Raw genomic sequence first — 16490 nt, forward strand, 5'->3', positions numbered from 1 at the left:
GGCAGCTAGGGATTAAACCACCAACCTTCCAATTAGTGGATGACGTGCTCTACCTCCTGAGCTACAGCCACCCCTGTGTGTTAATGAGACAGAGAAAGGGAACAATTGACAAAAGAAATTTACACTTCTTGCATTTACTTAAGGGCATAGGTAGATTTTTTTTTTTTTTTACACTAAATGATAAACCCTATAGTCTGAGTAAGTGAAGTATAATTAAAGTTTCAGACTTCCTCTCAGCATCACTTATTTATCTCATGTTGTCCTTTTTAAACACTCTATTCGACTCACATTTAGTTTGTTGGGATCCGTACACGGGATGTGAGTGCAAATTGTCATTTGAGTAAGGCCTGATAATCTGTCCAGTGTTTATTCAAATGGTAACCCAATGTCAACTGGACCAGAATGTATATTTCTGTTCAGAAGACTTCAAGATTTTGGCAGACAGAACCAAAAATCAGTGGATGCTTATATTTCTTAAAACTCTACTTCAGCTTTTATATCATAGATGTAACCCCCAAATACCCATATTATGTTTTTGCTTTCTGAGTGGATCCATTTGTTCCAGATTATAGTAGCTAGTCAGTATGTCAAGGTGCAGTAAAATGCAAAAAAACTAATCAAAGCCAACAAACATATTTCTGTATTTTTTATTAGAACAATTAAAATGAAAAAAAAAAAAATGACAATCCATCTGTGTCAAAAAGCAATAAACAATATTTCATTTTAAAAAAAATGCACAGATACAGAAGCAAAGCTGAGAGTTGCGAGGTCATTACACACTTGAAAGCACAGAGGAGACTTTAAGGTAGAAAGTAAAAAGCAATAAATCAAAGCATCAGGCCCGAAGCAACTAAAGTTATAGGAAGGCGTTCCAGGAAAGTTTTTAGCAGGCTCCCAAAGCAAGAAGCCGTGGTTGGGATGTACATGCATGTACTTGCTCTCTGGGTCCATCAAATTCACCTGTGTCCCACCTCTGGTCCAGATAGAACTGGTTTCTCGGGGCATGAGGTGTTCAAGGGCTGAACAACAGGAACGCATGGGACTGTGCATTCATGTCCATCTGCATGCTTTTGTGCGTGTTAGGCTGTTTACTTCTTGTGGTAGTTGTCTCCATAAGCTCTGTGATCATCCTGCCTGGTATACTGGTCTCCATAGCGCCTCAGTATGTCCTGGAGGCTGGGCATGCCTTGTGAGAGAGGCTGGTAGGGTGTGTGAGACTCCTCCTGGCCACTCTGGTAGGGCTCTGCTTCGTACTGGTCCTGATTAACCTGCTCTCTCTCGGCTGCCGTCTGGCTGTGGTCCGCTGCTGCATGACGTTCAGGCTGGCTTTGAGGCTGCTCGGTCTCATAGCGACGCAGGCGGCAGTCACGGTCATACTCGGGGTCACAGTGTGGGTTTTCAGGCTCCAGGACGCCGTTGCGGGTGCCGTCAGAATTCAGGTGGGGCTCATAGGCCTCAGCAGGGTAAGGGATGCGGCGTTGAACTCCAGAGCGAGGTGCGCTGGGCTTCGCGGGATAGCATTCACGGTCATAGCCAATGAAACAGTCGTAGCCCTCCTTGGTTTTACCTGGGGGACCCAGAGGGTGGCGTTCCTCCTGGGCAGGTTCCTCATAACTGGGATAGGAATAAGGGTGCTGCTGCCTGGGGGAGGGAGGGGTGTGCCGGTGCATAGCGCCTGCTGCATCACGCATAGCAGAGTAAGGATCGTTCGAGTTTGACTCAGAAGCACCCCCCATACGTGAAGCATATGGGTCATTAGCGTGAGCTTGGGCCATGTATTGGCGCAGTATAGCAAAGAGATCAGTAGCTGGAGGAGAAGCTGGGGCACTGGCCTGGCGATGCATAGCATAAGGATCAGTGACTCTGTTAACATTAGAATAAGAATCCCTATACATGGAATAGGGGTCATACTGCTCAGCAGGAGGGGCAGCACGGATGGCAGCGGCCTGATCTCTCTCGTTACTTTTGTATGACTCTGGAGGAGTGGAAAATCTGGAGGCGGTAAGAGGGTTGCAACCGTCTTCAAAAAGAGGATTGCAGGATCCTGGTGCAGCTTGGGGAGCCTGGAGGGACAGAGTCAAATTAAAATATAGCAATGCAGAAAGCTGTTGAAGAAAATTTGTATGACGAATAAGACGTACCATACTGGAGGCAGAATAGGCATTCATGTAGAGACCAGCAGGAGATTTCTGCGCCATTTTGCAGGTAGGATCTTTCTTGGGGTCACAGCCAAGGTGGGCATATGAAGGACGGGACCCACCAGAATACCCATAAGCAGCTTTCAGATGGTACTGCAGACACTCCACATCATCAGAGGGACAGATCCGCAGCAACTCTGCCTTCTGCTCCTGAAGCATGAAAAACAAGGATCCATATTATGAGATGGGTTTTCTCACCAAAAACATTTGTAAGCAATTAAATTATTGCTCCTGCTGAATGCATCCATCTTGAGGAACAATTATAGATATAGGTTTGAAAATCTTACCCATGGGAGCTTTCAGATGCACCACTCCCCAACAGTCTAAGGTTCTATTATCTAATAATAACGTAAGTTTTAACAAGAACTCTAAATTCTAAATAAAGAGCTCTAAAAACTCTCTAAATTACCTTAAATTTAAACAATAATCAGTTTTTCAGTTGTAAACAGTTTGTAAAATTGTGATATTTTGTATGGCATGGTACGAAATTTGCAATGATAATTAAATAATTAAAATACTATGCACAAAAAATACTATAGCATACCATGGTCAGGAAAGGCATCGTGGAGGGAGAGTAGTAGTAGTACCCTGACTGAGGGTCCTTGGCTGGAGCAGCAGAGTGGATGTACTGAGGAGCAGGGGTGGCAGCCGGGAGCACCAATGGCTTGTAACGGCTCTTTCCCTGGACTAAAGCCATGTACATGCAGTAGGGGTCCTTGGTGGGGTCACAGGTTTTTACTGGGGCAGGTTTGGGGGGTTCTGCTTTAGGACTGGCCCTGCTGGTGTAGGAAGACACGCAGTTGGGGTCTTCAGAATCGGAGCAGGACTTGTAAACATCTCCCAGGTGACTCAAGTAGGCCTTGTAGGAGCGACGTCCCTCAGCGCGGTTCTTGTTCTGGAGGTAGGCGAGGAAGATGCGATCCATCTCCTGAATCTGAAGGGAGTAAGGGTTTATTGGGGGGTTTTTTCACTGATCTGATGACATGTAGCATTAATAAAAAAAAACAAAAAACTTCTCAGAGAACTGCCACTCTGTAAACATCCAGTTTCACAGGGAGGCGGTCAGGAGATGGTTAAGAAAGAAAGGGTACTGTGGGCATCTGGCCTAAATTGTAAACTCTGTATATATGTATGTATGTATGTATACATATATATATACACACACACATATATTAGCTTCTGTTTTTGAAGATGGGTGCTATCAAGGGAGTAACTGACCAATCAGCATACATTAGCAGACTGCTAGCTTTTTATTGGTAGATGATGATTTTAATATTTGTGACTTCTTAGTGACTCCACTCCTTCCTTTCCCCCTTGTCATGTCTAAAAACAAGAGCAGCAACAATAAATCAAAGCAGTGAAGCTGAAAGAAACCAAAAACTGTGCTAAAAGGTGCTAAAACTGTAATAAAAGCTGAAAGTACTATCAGTTACATTATACTTTATGGTTTGGTCACTGCAAAAGAATATCAAACCTGTAATACCTAGTGTATCATATTTGATACATACAGTTTTTGTGAGTTATGGAGACTTCTACATCATCAGAGTGACAAAAAACCTAAATGAACTGCACAACACATTTTTAAGCAATACATGTGCCAGATTTGGCAAATATAGTACAAATAAACTGACATGTACATAAATCTATTAAGAATACATTTTTATTATTTCATGGTTCAGGCTTTAAAGGGTTTATATAAAAACATTAATTAGAGCAGCTTTAAAATATAAGAGAACCAATCATCTCATTAACAACTTGTCAATACTAAAGAGTTTTGTTTCATATTAAACAGTTGAAGTGTTACATGGAAACTTTCATTTCATGACACAGTTAACGTCGAAAACAAAGCGTTCACTCACTGCCTCCTGGTTGCCGTTGTCAGTAAAGTACTTGTACCATGCCCAGAAGTCAGAGTGCTGTTTGTACCAGCTGATGTTCCTGCGGTTGCGGATCAGCCTCCTGTGTGCTGCTGCAGCAGACGCCTTTTCCTGGATGCTTTCCCCCGCTGAGGGCAGGAGATGAGGGGGAAAAACAAAGACACTGCTGATCCAACGGCTTCCACTTTCACACTGATATCATATTCAAGGACTTTCTAGTGACTTTTAAAATTTCCAACAAAACATTCAAGGACTCAAAACCCTTTTTTTATATTCGCTAGAAAACAGCTTCCATCTGACATTAGCTCTCAATCACAGGGTCAAGTGTTGAAGCTACACAGAAGCCAGGTGAGGTGGAAGTGATAAATCTGTGTTTACTTTCCAATCACAAACCTCTTCCATGGATACATTTTTTAAAAACTTGGTCACAGTGCACTCTTTAGAAACAAACACACATGTTGAAGTATCTTTAAAGGTAAAAACCACATACTTACCATCTCCTCTGGGCTTTTGCACAATTGGTCCAGCAGACAAGAATGCTGCAAACAGAGAAAAGCAAAAACAGATGTTGCTGAAGTCAAAATTGCTGATTCTTTCTAATCTAATTTGTCTGTAATATCCAAGCGATAACATGACATTAAACCTCAAATGCTTACGGGCTGATATTTTTCATTAAATAGGGCTGGGGTAATTGGCCCTGCCTGAAGCACTGGTTACTGCAGTTCTTTGTAGATTTTTATAGGGGCGCCTGTAACACCGAGCCCCATGCTGTGCTTTCAAAGGGCCGTGTATATCTGTATGCACATACATGCACACGTGTGCACAGTTTGACCCCCTCACAGCCGAAGGAACAGCAGAATCAGCTCTGCTCCGGGTTCCTTTCATCTCCGCAGGGAGAAGGTGTTAATCCCTCACAGAAGGGGAGGAAGAGGAGAAGGAGGAAGAAGAAGAGAGGAACAGATGACAGCCTTAAAAAGATCCACGGGGGATAAATCAGGGTTACGTGGCGTGTGCTTTAAGTGGAAAAAACATGAATCTCTTGATTTTTCTTCTTCTTTTCTTCTTTTTTAACGTTTAGATTGGAAGAATGGATATGCACTGTCGCCTGTGAGGTTAAACTAAAGGTATGGATCCTAAAGTACACAACAGAATTAAAGGAGACGGTGGGAAGGTGACCCAAGGTGATGTTTAGGAGGAGGAGGAGGAGGAGGGTGGGCTGAATGATGCTGCCTCAGTATATCCGCTCTGTTTCTTTCTTTCCTTCTTTTAACAAGCCTGTAAAAAACGGCTGGCACATCTGGAAACAGCAGCACTTTAAGAGGGCATAGAGGAGGTGATGCTGACAGCTAATAATTTTTTTACTGATCAAAGTAACTCCTCCTCTTCCTCGTTACTGTATTTTTTTCCCCTTTATCCATCAGGCAGCGTAACTTTTAAAACCAATTTTAAAAGAAAGCATGTCAATCAAGTCGAGAGCAAACTGGAAACAGGTGGTAGGGGAACAACCTGTCTCCATGTTGCAACATCGCTGGTGATATATGAGCATCACAGACGTGTTATAGAGCCGCATGATGATATACGCGAAACCCAGTGCTCATGAACTCATCAGACGCACTGCAACTAAACTTTAGCTTTAATAAACTGAACCTTGAAATGAAGCAATAGCTCAAGACAAATGCATTTTAAGGAGGCTTTAACAATCAAAGGAAAGTGGGAAAAATAAGCTGCTAAACTGATTCACAAAATCAAAAATGTCTAAAAGTCTAAAAGTTAGATCCTCTGGCTCTGAATAGCTTCATCAGTATCACGCTGATCTATAGCCAGTGTGTTTTTAATGGTTTAAAATAACTGCATGTCAACCTAAATGCAAAAGGTAAAAGCTCTGATTTATGAATATTTTATTTTTTTTAAAACAGACAAAGAAAGAAAGTCACTCATCGCTGCTGTGTCCCTGGTAACATTAAGAAATGATGGCTGACATTCATCATCAATGCGGACTTGAATGACTCATTCTTGCCCACAGTAAAGTCTACCCTTCACCTAATGATTTACTCTTCAATCATTCAGTTTTTCAACTTGTAAAACTGGAAACATGCTTTTATGCCATCATTGTTCTTTTGTTCTACCCATCAGTTGGGACATGAAGACTCTTATTTGTCCAAGGACTGTATTTAAGAACAGATTCGGAGTGCGAGAAGTGAGCATTCACCGGAAACTGCAGTCTTTCGGGGATGTTTTCTCCCTTTAAATGGCACCATCTCAGCACTGATGTGCTTATCTTTCAGAGTATCCGTGCATCATAGAGGCACTGTGTTTTACAGGAAGCTTTGCTTTAAAGAGGAACTAGAAAAGTAGTTGAAAGTTGCTGAAGCCTGTTTGAACAAGATGAGTTTAGACATATTTTTAATTAGTTATAGCTTTGTATACACTGAAGTATTAGATAAGAGTTTAAGATATTGATAAATTTTGTTCTGGTGAAAGATACGATGGGCTGCTGGTTTTGGAATGTGAGGTTTTAGTGCTTTTGTGCCTTTAATACAATTTCAAAGTGATTATCTTTAGGTTTGGGGTTGCATGTAAGACATCTGATGATGTTATCTCAGACTTTGTTGGAGGCACTTAGAAACAAAACCCTCAAGTTTGATGAAGAAAATATTTGTTGCAGATCTACCAAAAACCCAAGCAATGTATATAATATAAATAAAAGAAAAAGCTCCATCTTTTCACCAGTAACACATTTTCATTTGAGATACTAACACTGTCACCGAGCTTGGAATGCACCCATAAAGCAGACTAACCTCCAAACTCTTGGAGATCTTGGAGCTTTACTGTTACGATTCTTGCAAATATTTTTTAATAATTCTTTCATTTATTGGGCTCCTAATTGTGCATCTTCTGATTGTGTTATTGTGTTTGTTTCTTCCAATAGAGAGTTCAATCTGCAGTAATATTTTATATGACTATATTTACACTGTGGGATTACTAATCAACATTATAATTTGGCTACCTGTCATCATCTCCATAAGTCGCTATAATATAATGTATAGCTGACCTTATGGCCTTGTTATTTGACGCCGTCTGTAATGTCCCATGTCTGCTGGGTACTCACCAGGCAGCAGCATCACAGCCAGCACAACGGTGATCAACACACCGGAGAAACTGGTCCGTCTTCTTTCAGCCATGACTGGACCTCAACAAAAACACAATCTTGAAAACCATTGTCACTTTGATCCTTTCTGTGCCTGTACCTGTTTGACACTTCACATGATGCAAAATCCTTTTTTTCACATATACTTTGATCCCTGGCTCCAAAAATAAGGTCCAACCAGCCATAGTAGTAATATTTTAGCCACTAGTCACTATTTTTCCACAAAGATGCATTTTAAAGCTCAAAAAGAACTTTAAAAAACTTTTTAAGCTCTATGAAAAGTCTCAACTTGAATTACAGTTGGAGAAGTGACCTCTGCCTGCAGCTTGGATTTGAACTCTTGAAACAAACATGTTGCCACAACTGCTCCTGGCTGGGTTCAATCTACTGGTTTGTCATAGCAAAACAGAACCAGGTGTTTTTTCAGCAGACAAACTTCACCTTAGCCTGAATTTTAAGCCTTGGAAAGTACCTGATTCTACCAAAAGTAAACACAGACTGCACTGTTTGGTCTCTTACCTGCGGTTGTTTGACTTCAGGGTTTCCTTCCAGAGGATCCAAAGTGGACTCGGATGAAGCTCGGTCCACCAGGTGTGTACGTGGGAGGGGTTTGTGCGTGTGTTAGAGACTCCTCGTACACCCTGCTCCTGCAGCTCTTCTTACAGACTGATCTGACAAAAGGATCCAGCAACGTTTTAAAGTGAGCCCATCATCTCTGACACGCACTAAAAAAGGCTCAGCAGGATTACCTGAGGGGGGTCAAGGGCCACCCCAAGAAGATGCCTGATTGGCTGAAACTTCCAGCCAATTGGAGGCACCGTAATTAAAGACAGAAAAACGGAGACGGTGGGAGAGCTCGGAGTAAAGATGAAGACGTGGAGTACTGAGTGAAAAGATGAAATCTCAAGTTGTTAATTTAAGCTACGTCACGGCTGATTGTTTAATTATATTAAATGTAAGAAATCATGTTTCAGAGATGCAACAATAACTCATGTAAAGTAAAATAAAGGCCACAGAGGAGGCAGAGGAAAGACACAGGGCTGTAAAATAAAGGGGCGTTGAGGTGCCACATAAGCACTTCTCAGAGACCTCAGTGAGGGCCAAACCACAGCTTCTGTCTGAACACACACAACATGCAAGCACAGCTGGTCCACACATGAGGAATTTGATAATCTACAGTTTCCTCCTGAGTTTAACTGTGTTCAGGCATGCCAGCCTCGTAAGACACACACAGGTACATAAACACACACACAATGATTTTAGTGAAAAAACTATGTATCTGAGATATATGATGCAATATCACCACATCTGACTATATAAGCCTATAATTCATTCAGGCCATTCAGTAATGTTATCAGGTTTATGTCCAGAACAGCTGCAGAGGGGTTTTATTGTTTTTGGTTCTTTTACTGAAAATATTTTTGACACTAAATGTAATTAAACTTAAAACAAATATGAATTTTAAGAGAAAATCAGTTTTAAACATTGTCTTATTCCAGAAAGAGAATATGTTTAACATTTATGGAAGTACAAGATTTTGAACACGGTGCTTAAATGATTGATTGTGAAATAGCTAAAGACTGAACTACAGTTAGAGGATTTTGAATAGCTTGAGGTGTTTTAGTTTGGTCACCATTAGAGAAAACTGCAAGTCCTTGTGGAACAAAAAGAAGAGGCCTACTCTTCTTTACAGCATTGCTTCAATTCATTTTGGGTTGAGATCTGGAGTTTGACTGGACTATTGCAACACTTGTTCTTGTTTCCAAACATTCTGATGGAGATTTGCTTCTGTGCTTGGGATCATTGCCCCATTGCATGGCCTAAATTGGGCCAAATGTTAGCTGTCAGACTTGTGGCCTCACTTCTGACTCTAGAACACTTTGATATATAGAGAATTTCACCATCAGTCTAATGGGTTTAAGTTGTCCAGGTCCTTTGCCTGCAAAACAAGCCCAAATCATCAGCCCTCAACCAAAGTGCTTAACAGCTGGTATGAGGTGTTAGTGCATAACGTCCAAACATCTCCAATATAGTTTTGCCTGTCCAAACAGCATTGTTCCAGACTTTAAGGTTTGTTCCACTGAATTTTTGCAAACCTAAGCTGTGCTGCCATAAACGATACTTGTTCAGTCTTTATCTGCACTGTCATGAAGTTTAACATTTAAAATTCTAACCTGCGTAGTCTGAGATGAAGCTCTTGGGTTTCTCTGAGCATTGCATGGTCCATGGGATGAATCTGCTGGAATGTGCAGTCCTGGGAAGATTTTGACACTGACACACACCTGAATGCCAAATTTCTGATTTATACATGTGGTAAAGTGATAAGTGATTAATAAAGTGCATTTAATTAGCAGCACTTGGATGCTTAGTACCCTCTTAATTCTTAAAGCTGTAAGGATCAAGCTAGTTTTTCGCAGGCCTACATAGAGCCCAACTGGTAATGTAACTGCTCATTGCAAATGTTATTTTATTGGCAGTATCACCTGTGTAATTGTCATTTTACAATACAACACTAAACCTTTCACATGCATTTACTGTATCTCTCATTTATGCAGAAGAGCTTTCTTTTAGTACCCTGTTTACTGTTTGACCTCATTGGTTTTAATAAGATGTTAAATTCTAAAATGTTTCCCGTAGCAGCTTTTCCACTTGATGACCTGCTGTAGTCTGGAACTTTCCATAATTCGAGGCCTATACTATGACCAGATTCTTTTGTCAAAATCTGCCTTTAGTAAAGTGAAATTAAACCTTTTATGAAGCATTAGGTAAATACTCTTGACAGCATGCTACTTGTAAATTATAACATACAAACTTCATCATTTTCTTTATCCTGTACAGAATGTAAATCTTTCCATCCACCTGCTTTTAAAGCCTCACCACAGATTTTCAGTTGCATTAAGATTTGGAGTTTTCCTGGCCATGAATCCAAACTCTGATCTCGTGCAATTAAGTTATTGCTTTTGTCTTGAGACATCTTGCTCAATCATGCTGGAAAATTCACAAATTGTCACCAAAGTACTTAGAAGAAGTTGGCCTTTGAGGTTTTAGTATAGTTGGTCTTTTTTCCATTTTCTCTGTTTACAGTACTTTGCTGTTCCTGCATAGTCATACCATAATTATTGCACACTGGCTTTTTATTTCTTTCATCTTTATTTGTTCTGGGGTTTTTTTTTTTTTTTAGCATTTCCACATTTTTCCAGCCCTATTCCTGTCCCATCATGCTCCCGCTGATCATTGAGTGATCACGTTAACACTGTATTTCGTATGTAATTACGTCTGCTAACAGGTGGTTCTCAGAAGAAACAGGCCTACAATCCAGGCAGGAGCAGATTCAAACAAGACGACACCAAAACCATACTCATAATTTTCCCTTCAGCTGGAATGTAAGGGATTCTCAGAATTCAGACACCTGGTTCACCACCACTTCTTTTGTAAAAACAAAAGGGTTTTATTTCAATATTGGGCTGAGTGATTTACACAAGGGAAGCTGTACAAATAAGAGACTTGTAGAGAGAATGGGGCAATTTCTTCATTCCTTTTATGTACATGTTCAGCAGCTCAAACAGGTGTCATCACTGCAGGTCATCATCATCAAACAGATCCTCAAAATCTGCAAAAAGAAACAGGAGAACAAAGACAAGTAAAGAATTACAGGGTTTAAATCCACTCTATATATTGGTCACAATTCATGCTGCTCTGTAGATACACATGATTTTTTTTTTTTTTTGTAAGTACAAAGAAAATGTTTGTGCAACACATACGTAAATAAATAATTATCTTATACCCCAGTCGCGCAGACCTACACACGGGTTGGTGACTGCCTGGCAAACACTGGTTGTTAGGACAAAAATAGGTATTCGCCAACAAGTTGATGAGCAGTTCCACAGAAGATGCTGACATATCTGCAAACACTTGTTAATTACCCACTGAGCAGTAATTGATCTGTGAGCGTGAGCCAAAAGTCTGAGTTTAAAGCAAAATTTATGTCTTTTGAAAAGTGTTGATTTCAATATCAAGACTATTTTTACTTTGAAGGAAAGACTTTCTCCGACTGCATCTTCCAATCTCAGATTCCATTACTGCTTGGTGGTTAATTAGAAAGTGTTTGCAGACAAGTTGCCATTTACCATGCAATCTATGGTTGACCATAGCAATCACAGAGGGCTTTTTGGTGCAGCACTCCTTAATCAGCCGATTTCACCCATCAACCAACCAGTTACGGAAATCTCTGGTCACCTAGGGGGTCACTGACTGCTCTCTAGGTCTGTGTAACTGTGGCCTTAAAAAGACAAGGAAAACTCTTATTTACATATCTGTTCACACAACGAGTTAATACAGTTATATGACTGGTCTGAGCATCACAGGTGGAAATATTTAGTTTTTCATGATTTCTATTTTATTATCTTGGGACATGAGTGTTGGGTAGATGGAAACCACTTAAATATACTTGGAACCCCAGAAGAAAGAGGAACAAATAATTGGCCAATGGATTGTTTTATTAATTGATGACATAATGGAAAAAAAAACAAGTTAATGACAAAAATTGTTAGTTGCAACCCTAGAGGTTATAAATAAATAAATAATAATACTATTAAAAAGCCAGTATTTTCACATCTGGAGAACTGACAGCATGGTGTCTAAACCACTACAGATGACTTCATTAGAAGACATTATGATGTTCTTCTGAGACTTTTTTTTCCCCACTTTGACAAAACTCTAACAGGCCAGTTAGCAAATTTAACAGTCTGACTGAAGTGAAAATGACACATCACCAGAGGAGCTAACTGGCTCTGACAGCTCGATATTAAAAGGTTAAAATAGCACACAAGTGATTTCTCATCCAGGGTTAATAACTGGAATTTTAACAAGATCTTTAGGGAACAAAACGAGGCAGTATGTTTGCTCTAGTGTTGCCATGTGCCACTACTACTGGCCAGAAGGAGAAAGTCACCAGAAACTTATCAAGCGAATGGGGGACTTTGTTTATTAATATCAGTTACATTCCCTCTAATCGAGGTGGAACTTTCCTAAAACTGCCTTAGATATGACGCTAATTTACAAATACATTAAGATGCAAATGCACAAATTTGATCCTGTTCACGTAAACAAGAATCAAACATTTCCTTTTTTAAGTGATGAACTTTCAGTTATGACAGTTATTACCATGATCTGTCTCTCTCAGCACTCGTACTGCCACAACTAACTGCTCTTGGATGTAAAGCTGTGAGTTTTTGTTTGGTGTAAACTGCACTCTGACCTTCCAAGTTTTTAAGAAATCTGCACCAACTTAGTGAGACAGAAAATACTGATACAACTGTGCAACCACTTATGACGGTCATATGTAAGGTTTGCAGACTAAATGTAATTTGTCAAAATATCCAAAGGGTGGCTATGATTCGCCACAGCAGGCTTGAGAAACTGTTTGACGAAGAGAACATTCTTCAGTCTTCAGTAATGAGGGACAGTTTGCCCTTTGGCTACCTGTAATGACTTTCAGTGGTGTAAAAACATGGCATAAAAGCCAAAGCTTCCTTGACACACGTCGCTTTCACATCTGTCTTCAAAAGAAAAAAAAAATCTCACGTTTCACACTACTGCATTGACCTTATACTATCACACTTACGGAGCCCTGTCAAAGGGCAGAGTCTCTGAAATAAACCAGCAGTTCTGCATGATCATCCAGCTTCTATAAACAGATAGAGCCAGTATTCGCTGACCGTAAGAGTAAAGACAAATCTCCACAACAATGGCCTCATGTTTAATTAGCATGATGTGACTTGGCTCGATTTGACTTGGATTTTAGGGTTTTCGATTGTCCCCCGAAAAAAGGTTACACACAGAGCAACACCATGGTCCAGTGAAGAGGTGCAGACACTTACCGTCAGTTTAGCACCAGAGATACCATTACCTTGATATCCTCTGTTGTTGAGTTGTGTTTGTGTCACGTACAAACTACGTCACAGGACTTTTGAGCTGCATTGCTATAATGACTTTACCCACGCTGAGGTAGTACCCAATTTTAATGGAACGCGTCAGAAACTGACAAGAGTCAAATCAATTCAAGCCAAACCAAGTAGGTTATAGTGAAAGAGTCAACTACTACTACCTGAAAAGAGGTTCTGACTCAAAACCAAACTTTTGTGTCAAAGTGTGAGATAACAGCAAGTTATAGCGGAACTTATAAGTGTTAATGCTGCAACTGGGCTTCAAAATATAAAGACTAAAGCCTCTATTACATGTGCATGAGACGCAACATACCTGCACTCGCCCTGTCACGTTTAAATGTGATCATCAGTTCTGGGGACCTTTGCCTTCTTAAAGTCAGCACAACCCCTTCTTTAATTACAGGAAAAAAAACTAACAACTTTAAACAAGAGCTTTAAAATATGATGATATCTATAGTTTTACAATACTCTTAAGGACATAGCTTATTAGGTAGAGGGGAACCAGTTCTAGCAGTGTTAACGACCCAGGTGATGAGTGCCGATGTGTGTGTGCTTTAAAGCAGCTGACTGGCGAGGTGTCCCGCTGAGTTTCGGTCTGACAGCAGCTATAAACTCACTTTACCATCCTCTTTCTCTCTCATTTCCCTCACGCTCTCTTTTTAACAATCAGCTCTTTTCTATCTAGGTCATGTGCTGCTGAGCCAAAAATTGTTCCACCGGCAGCCAGCACAAAACAGATTTGCTCGGTGTTTTATAGTGTGTCTTCTGCGTCTGTGTTTGCACATAAACTGGTGTTTACAGGGGAACAATGGGATTGCTGAGGGTTAATGTGAGAAGATAACATGGTTAAAGGAAGAAAATGGGTAACAGGTTTAGGGCTTTCTCAGCCACAGCCTTTCAAATTACTGAAATAATATACTGGAACATATCGGGTTTATTTCACATCTTTGAAAGTTTATTTGCTGACTTTTTATGTTTGTTTGAGTTGTTCATATTTGTACCTAAAGTTACACTTTTAATGTATTTTAAACTTTAAATGAAGATTTTGAAAAGGCAAAATGTCTGCTTGTCCTATTAGAAATCTAGATATGTTTACCAGTTTTCTGTTATTCCCTTGAACATTAAAGAACCTTCCTCTCTGCATGCAAACACAATCTTACTTAAACTAGGCAAATTTACAAACTGGGGACTCTTAAACGGGTTTTTACTTGTTAACATCACACGTTTTTCTATTAGATGTGATCAATAAATAGAGAAAGGAGCATGCTGTTGCTTATTTTTGGAATGTTATACCATGTGTTTTAATCACATTTGTTTGACTCATGAGACAAATTAAGGAATCGTAGCTTAGCCGTGCCATATGAAAACAAGATTTCTGTTTAATTCCAGCTCGACTCTGTAAGCCCTAACCTCATTAAATTGAATCAGTGAAGTAAATTTAATCCTCATCAAATTTAATAATTTGGGAAGAGATGCAGAAACCTGTCCCTTACCATTAAAGAAATCAGAGTGCACAGCTTTTTCATTGGCTGCCAGGTCCATGAGCAGACCACTGCTGCCTCCTGCCTGCAAACACACGGAAGTTCAACCAGTCATACCGCATGAGAAAAATCTAACACAGATATATACATATACACCAACTGCTACAGTTACTGCATCACAGCAGTGCATGCTATGGAAATTTGTTCCAAAAAAACAAAAAGGCTTTGCGATCCATAGGTCAAAAGTTCAGGTTACAGTCTTAGAATTTCAACTTACCAACTCAAACTTCTGAGAAATGAACTCAAAATTGAGAAAATAACTTGAAACTTCAGTTATTAAGTTGAAATTCTGAGATAACAACCTGAAACTTTGAATTTTGCCAATGGATGGGATTTTTTTCTTCCAAGTGAAAACAATAGCAATTAACATTAACAACAATTTAGCCAGAGCTTACCTAGAGCTTTTAACTAATATCCAGCACAAATATTTAATGTTACACAACAAGTAAATAAACACTCACAATTATATTTAAAACTAAAGATAACAGGCCCAATATAAAATGAGATAAGACAAATCTTATCTATGCCAAAGTTGTGAAATACCCTTGCAATTAAAAACTAATTTAAAAAAACACAATATCTTAGGACTTTGCACAGCTGAAGTCTCAGCTGTCAGAGGGCAAGAGGCGGTTTATACCCAGCATAGGTCACCAGACTGTCTCACTCTTACGTTAGTTTAAAATCTCCAGTTAACCTAACACATATGTCTTTAGGATGTGGGAGGAAGTTGGAATAACAAGAGAGAAACAACCCATTAAAAAAAAACATATGAAAGCTGGAGTCTATCGCAGCAATCGTAGGGTGAGAGACGGGGTACACCATGGACAGGTCGCCAATCTATAGCAGGGCTAACACATAGAAAGAGATAACTTCCTACTGACACTAATGGGCAATTTAGAATCATCAGTTAACCTAACCCCATTAAATGTATGTCTGTGGACGGTGGGGGGAAGCCGGAGTACCCGGGAAAGCCCATGCAAACACGGGGTGAACATGCAAACTCCACACAGAAAGATGGTGAACTCAAAATCAGACTTCTTGCTGTGAGGCAACAGCATAGACATGCACGCATTTAACGGGATGAGCTGAGGTGTTTCTATCAAGAATACTGAATAACCCAAAATGTAACGTATTAACGCAGTTAAATGTAAAAAAACAAAACAAAATTAACTAAAAAAACAAAACAAAAACAACAAACAAACAAGCTAGGGTGATTATATTCATCGCTTCCGTTTCATGTCATTTCAAACATATGAAGCTAGTTAGCGTTAGCACATCTAGACGTCGGTTAATTTAAAGCTCTAAATCTCTTAACCTACCTCGTCCAGGTCCACATAGGGACCAGCTCCTTCAGGAAACATTTCATCCACTGCAGGCTTCATGTTATTCTAAAAGCAGTTCCGCCGCAATTAGTTCAAACAGTGCGTTTGCGTTTGCAGTTATCGAGGCTAACTGACCGGTGGTAAACAAAACAACAGTGTGCAACACTAATTCATGCCCGGCTTTCGCTGCTGACTTGCTGCTTTCGGTCCGCCCTCAGCAAATCATGGGTGATTATAATATTCCTCAATATAACCATGCGCATAGCACGTTAAATCATTTCTATTAGTGATAATAAATCAATAGATCAAATTAAAGTTCATTCCTTAAAGTTAAACTTAACTAAGAGTTAAGCTCGTAAAGTTAAACTAGATATCCAACGTGAAGAGTACGGTTTGCTCCATTTAAGTCCTGTTTTGACAGCCTGCAAAATATACTATAAATAGTTATCGCACATTGTG

The 16490-nt window shown here is 39.9% G+C and overlaps 2 protein-coding genes across 5 annotated transcripts; both read right to left on the reverse strand.

The window, feature by feature from the left end:
• Positions 1-631: 631 nt before the first annotated feature.
• and1 (actinodin1) lies at positions 632-10485 on the reverse strand. Of its 4 annotated transcripts, none has more exons than XM_025910359.1 (8): positions 9398-10485; positions 7743-7894; positions 7185-7265; positions 4570-4614; positions 4058-4203; positions 2743-3132; positions 2142-2348; positions 632-2063 (listed from the first exon to the last, which is right to left on the reverse strand). In XM_025910359.1, exons 3-8 carry the CDS (start codon positions 7255-7257, stop codon positions 1089-1091), a joined length of 1836 nt encoding a protein of 611 aa, XP_025766144.1. In that variant the 5' UTR covers positions 7258-7265; positions 7743-7894; positions 9398-10485; the 3' UTR covers positions 632-1088. The 4 variants fall into 4 exon arrangements, with proteins under 4 accessions (XP_025766144.1, XP_025766142.1, XP_025766143.1 ...); XM_025910357.1 differs by having other exon boundaries at positions 7743-8106; XM_025910358.1 differs by lacking the exon at positions 9398-10485 and having other exon boundaries at positions 7185-7259; positions 7743-9390.
• A 162-nt stretch (positions 10486-10647) lies between these two features.
• Positions 10648-16222, reverse strand: cops9 (COP9 signalosome subunit 9). The gene is made up of 3 exons (XM_003439290.5): positions 16029-16222; positions 14662-14734; positions 10648-10833 (listed from the first exon to the last, which is right to left on the reverse strand). The coding sequence occupies exons 1-3, from the start codon at positions 16089-16091 to the stop codon at positions 10796-10798; spliced, it is 174 nt and encodes a 57-aa protein (XP_003439338.1). The 5' UTR covers positions 16092-16222; the 3' UTR covers positions 10648-10795.
• Between the last annotated feature and the right edge of the window lie 268 nt (positions 16223-16490).

Source organism: Oreochromis niloticus, linkage group LG9 (genome assembly GCF_001858045.2).
Source record: "Oreochromis niloticus isolate F11D_XX linkage group LG9, O_niloticus_UMD_NMBU, whole genome shotgun sequence".
Classification (NCBI taxonomy): Eukaryota; Metazoa; Chordata; class Actinopteri; order Cichliformes; family Cichlidae; genus Oreochromis; species Oreochromis niloticus.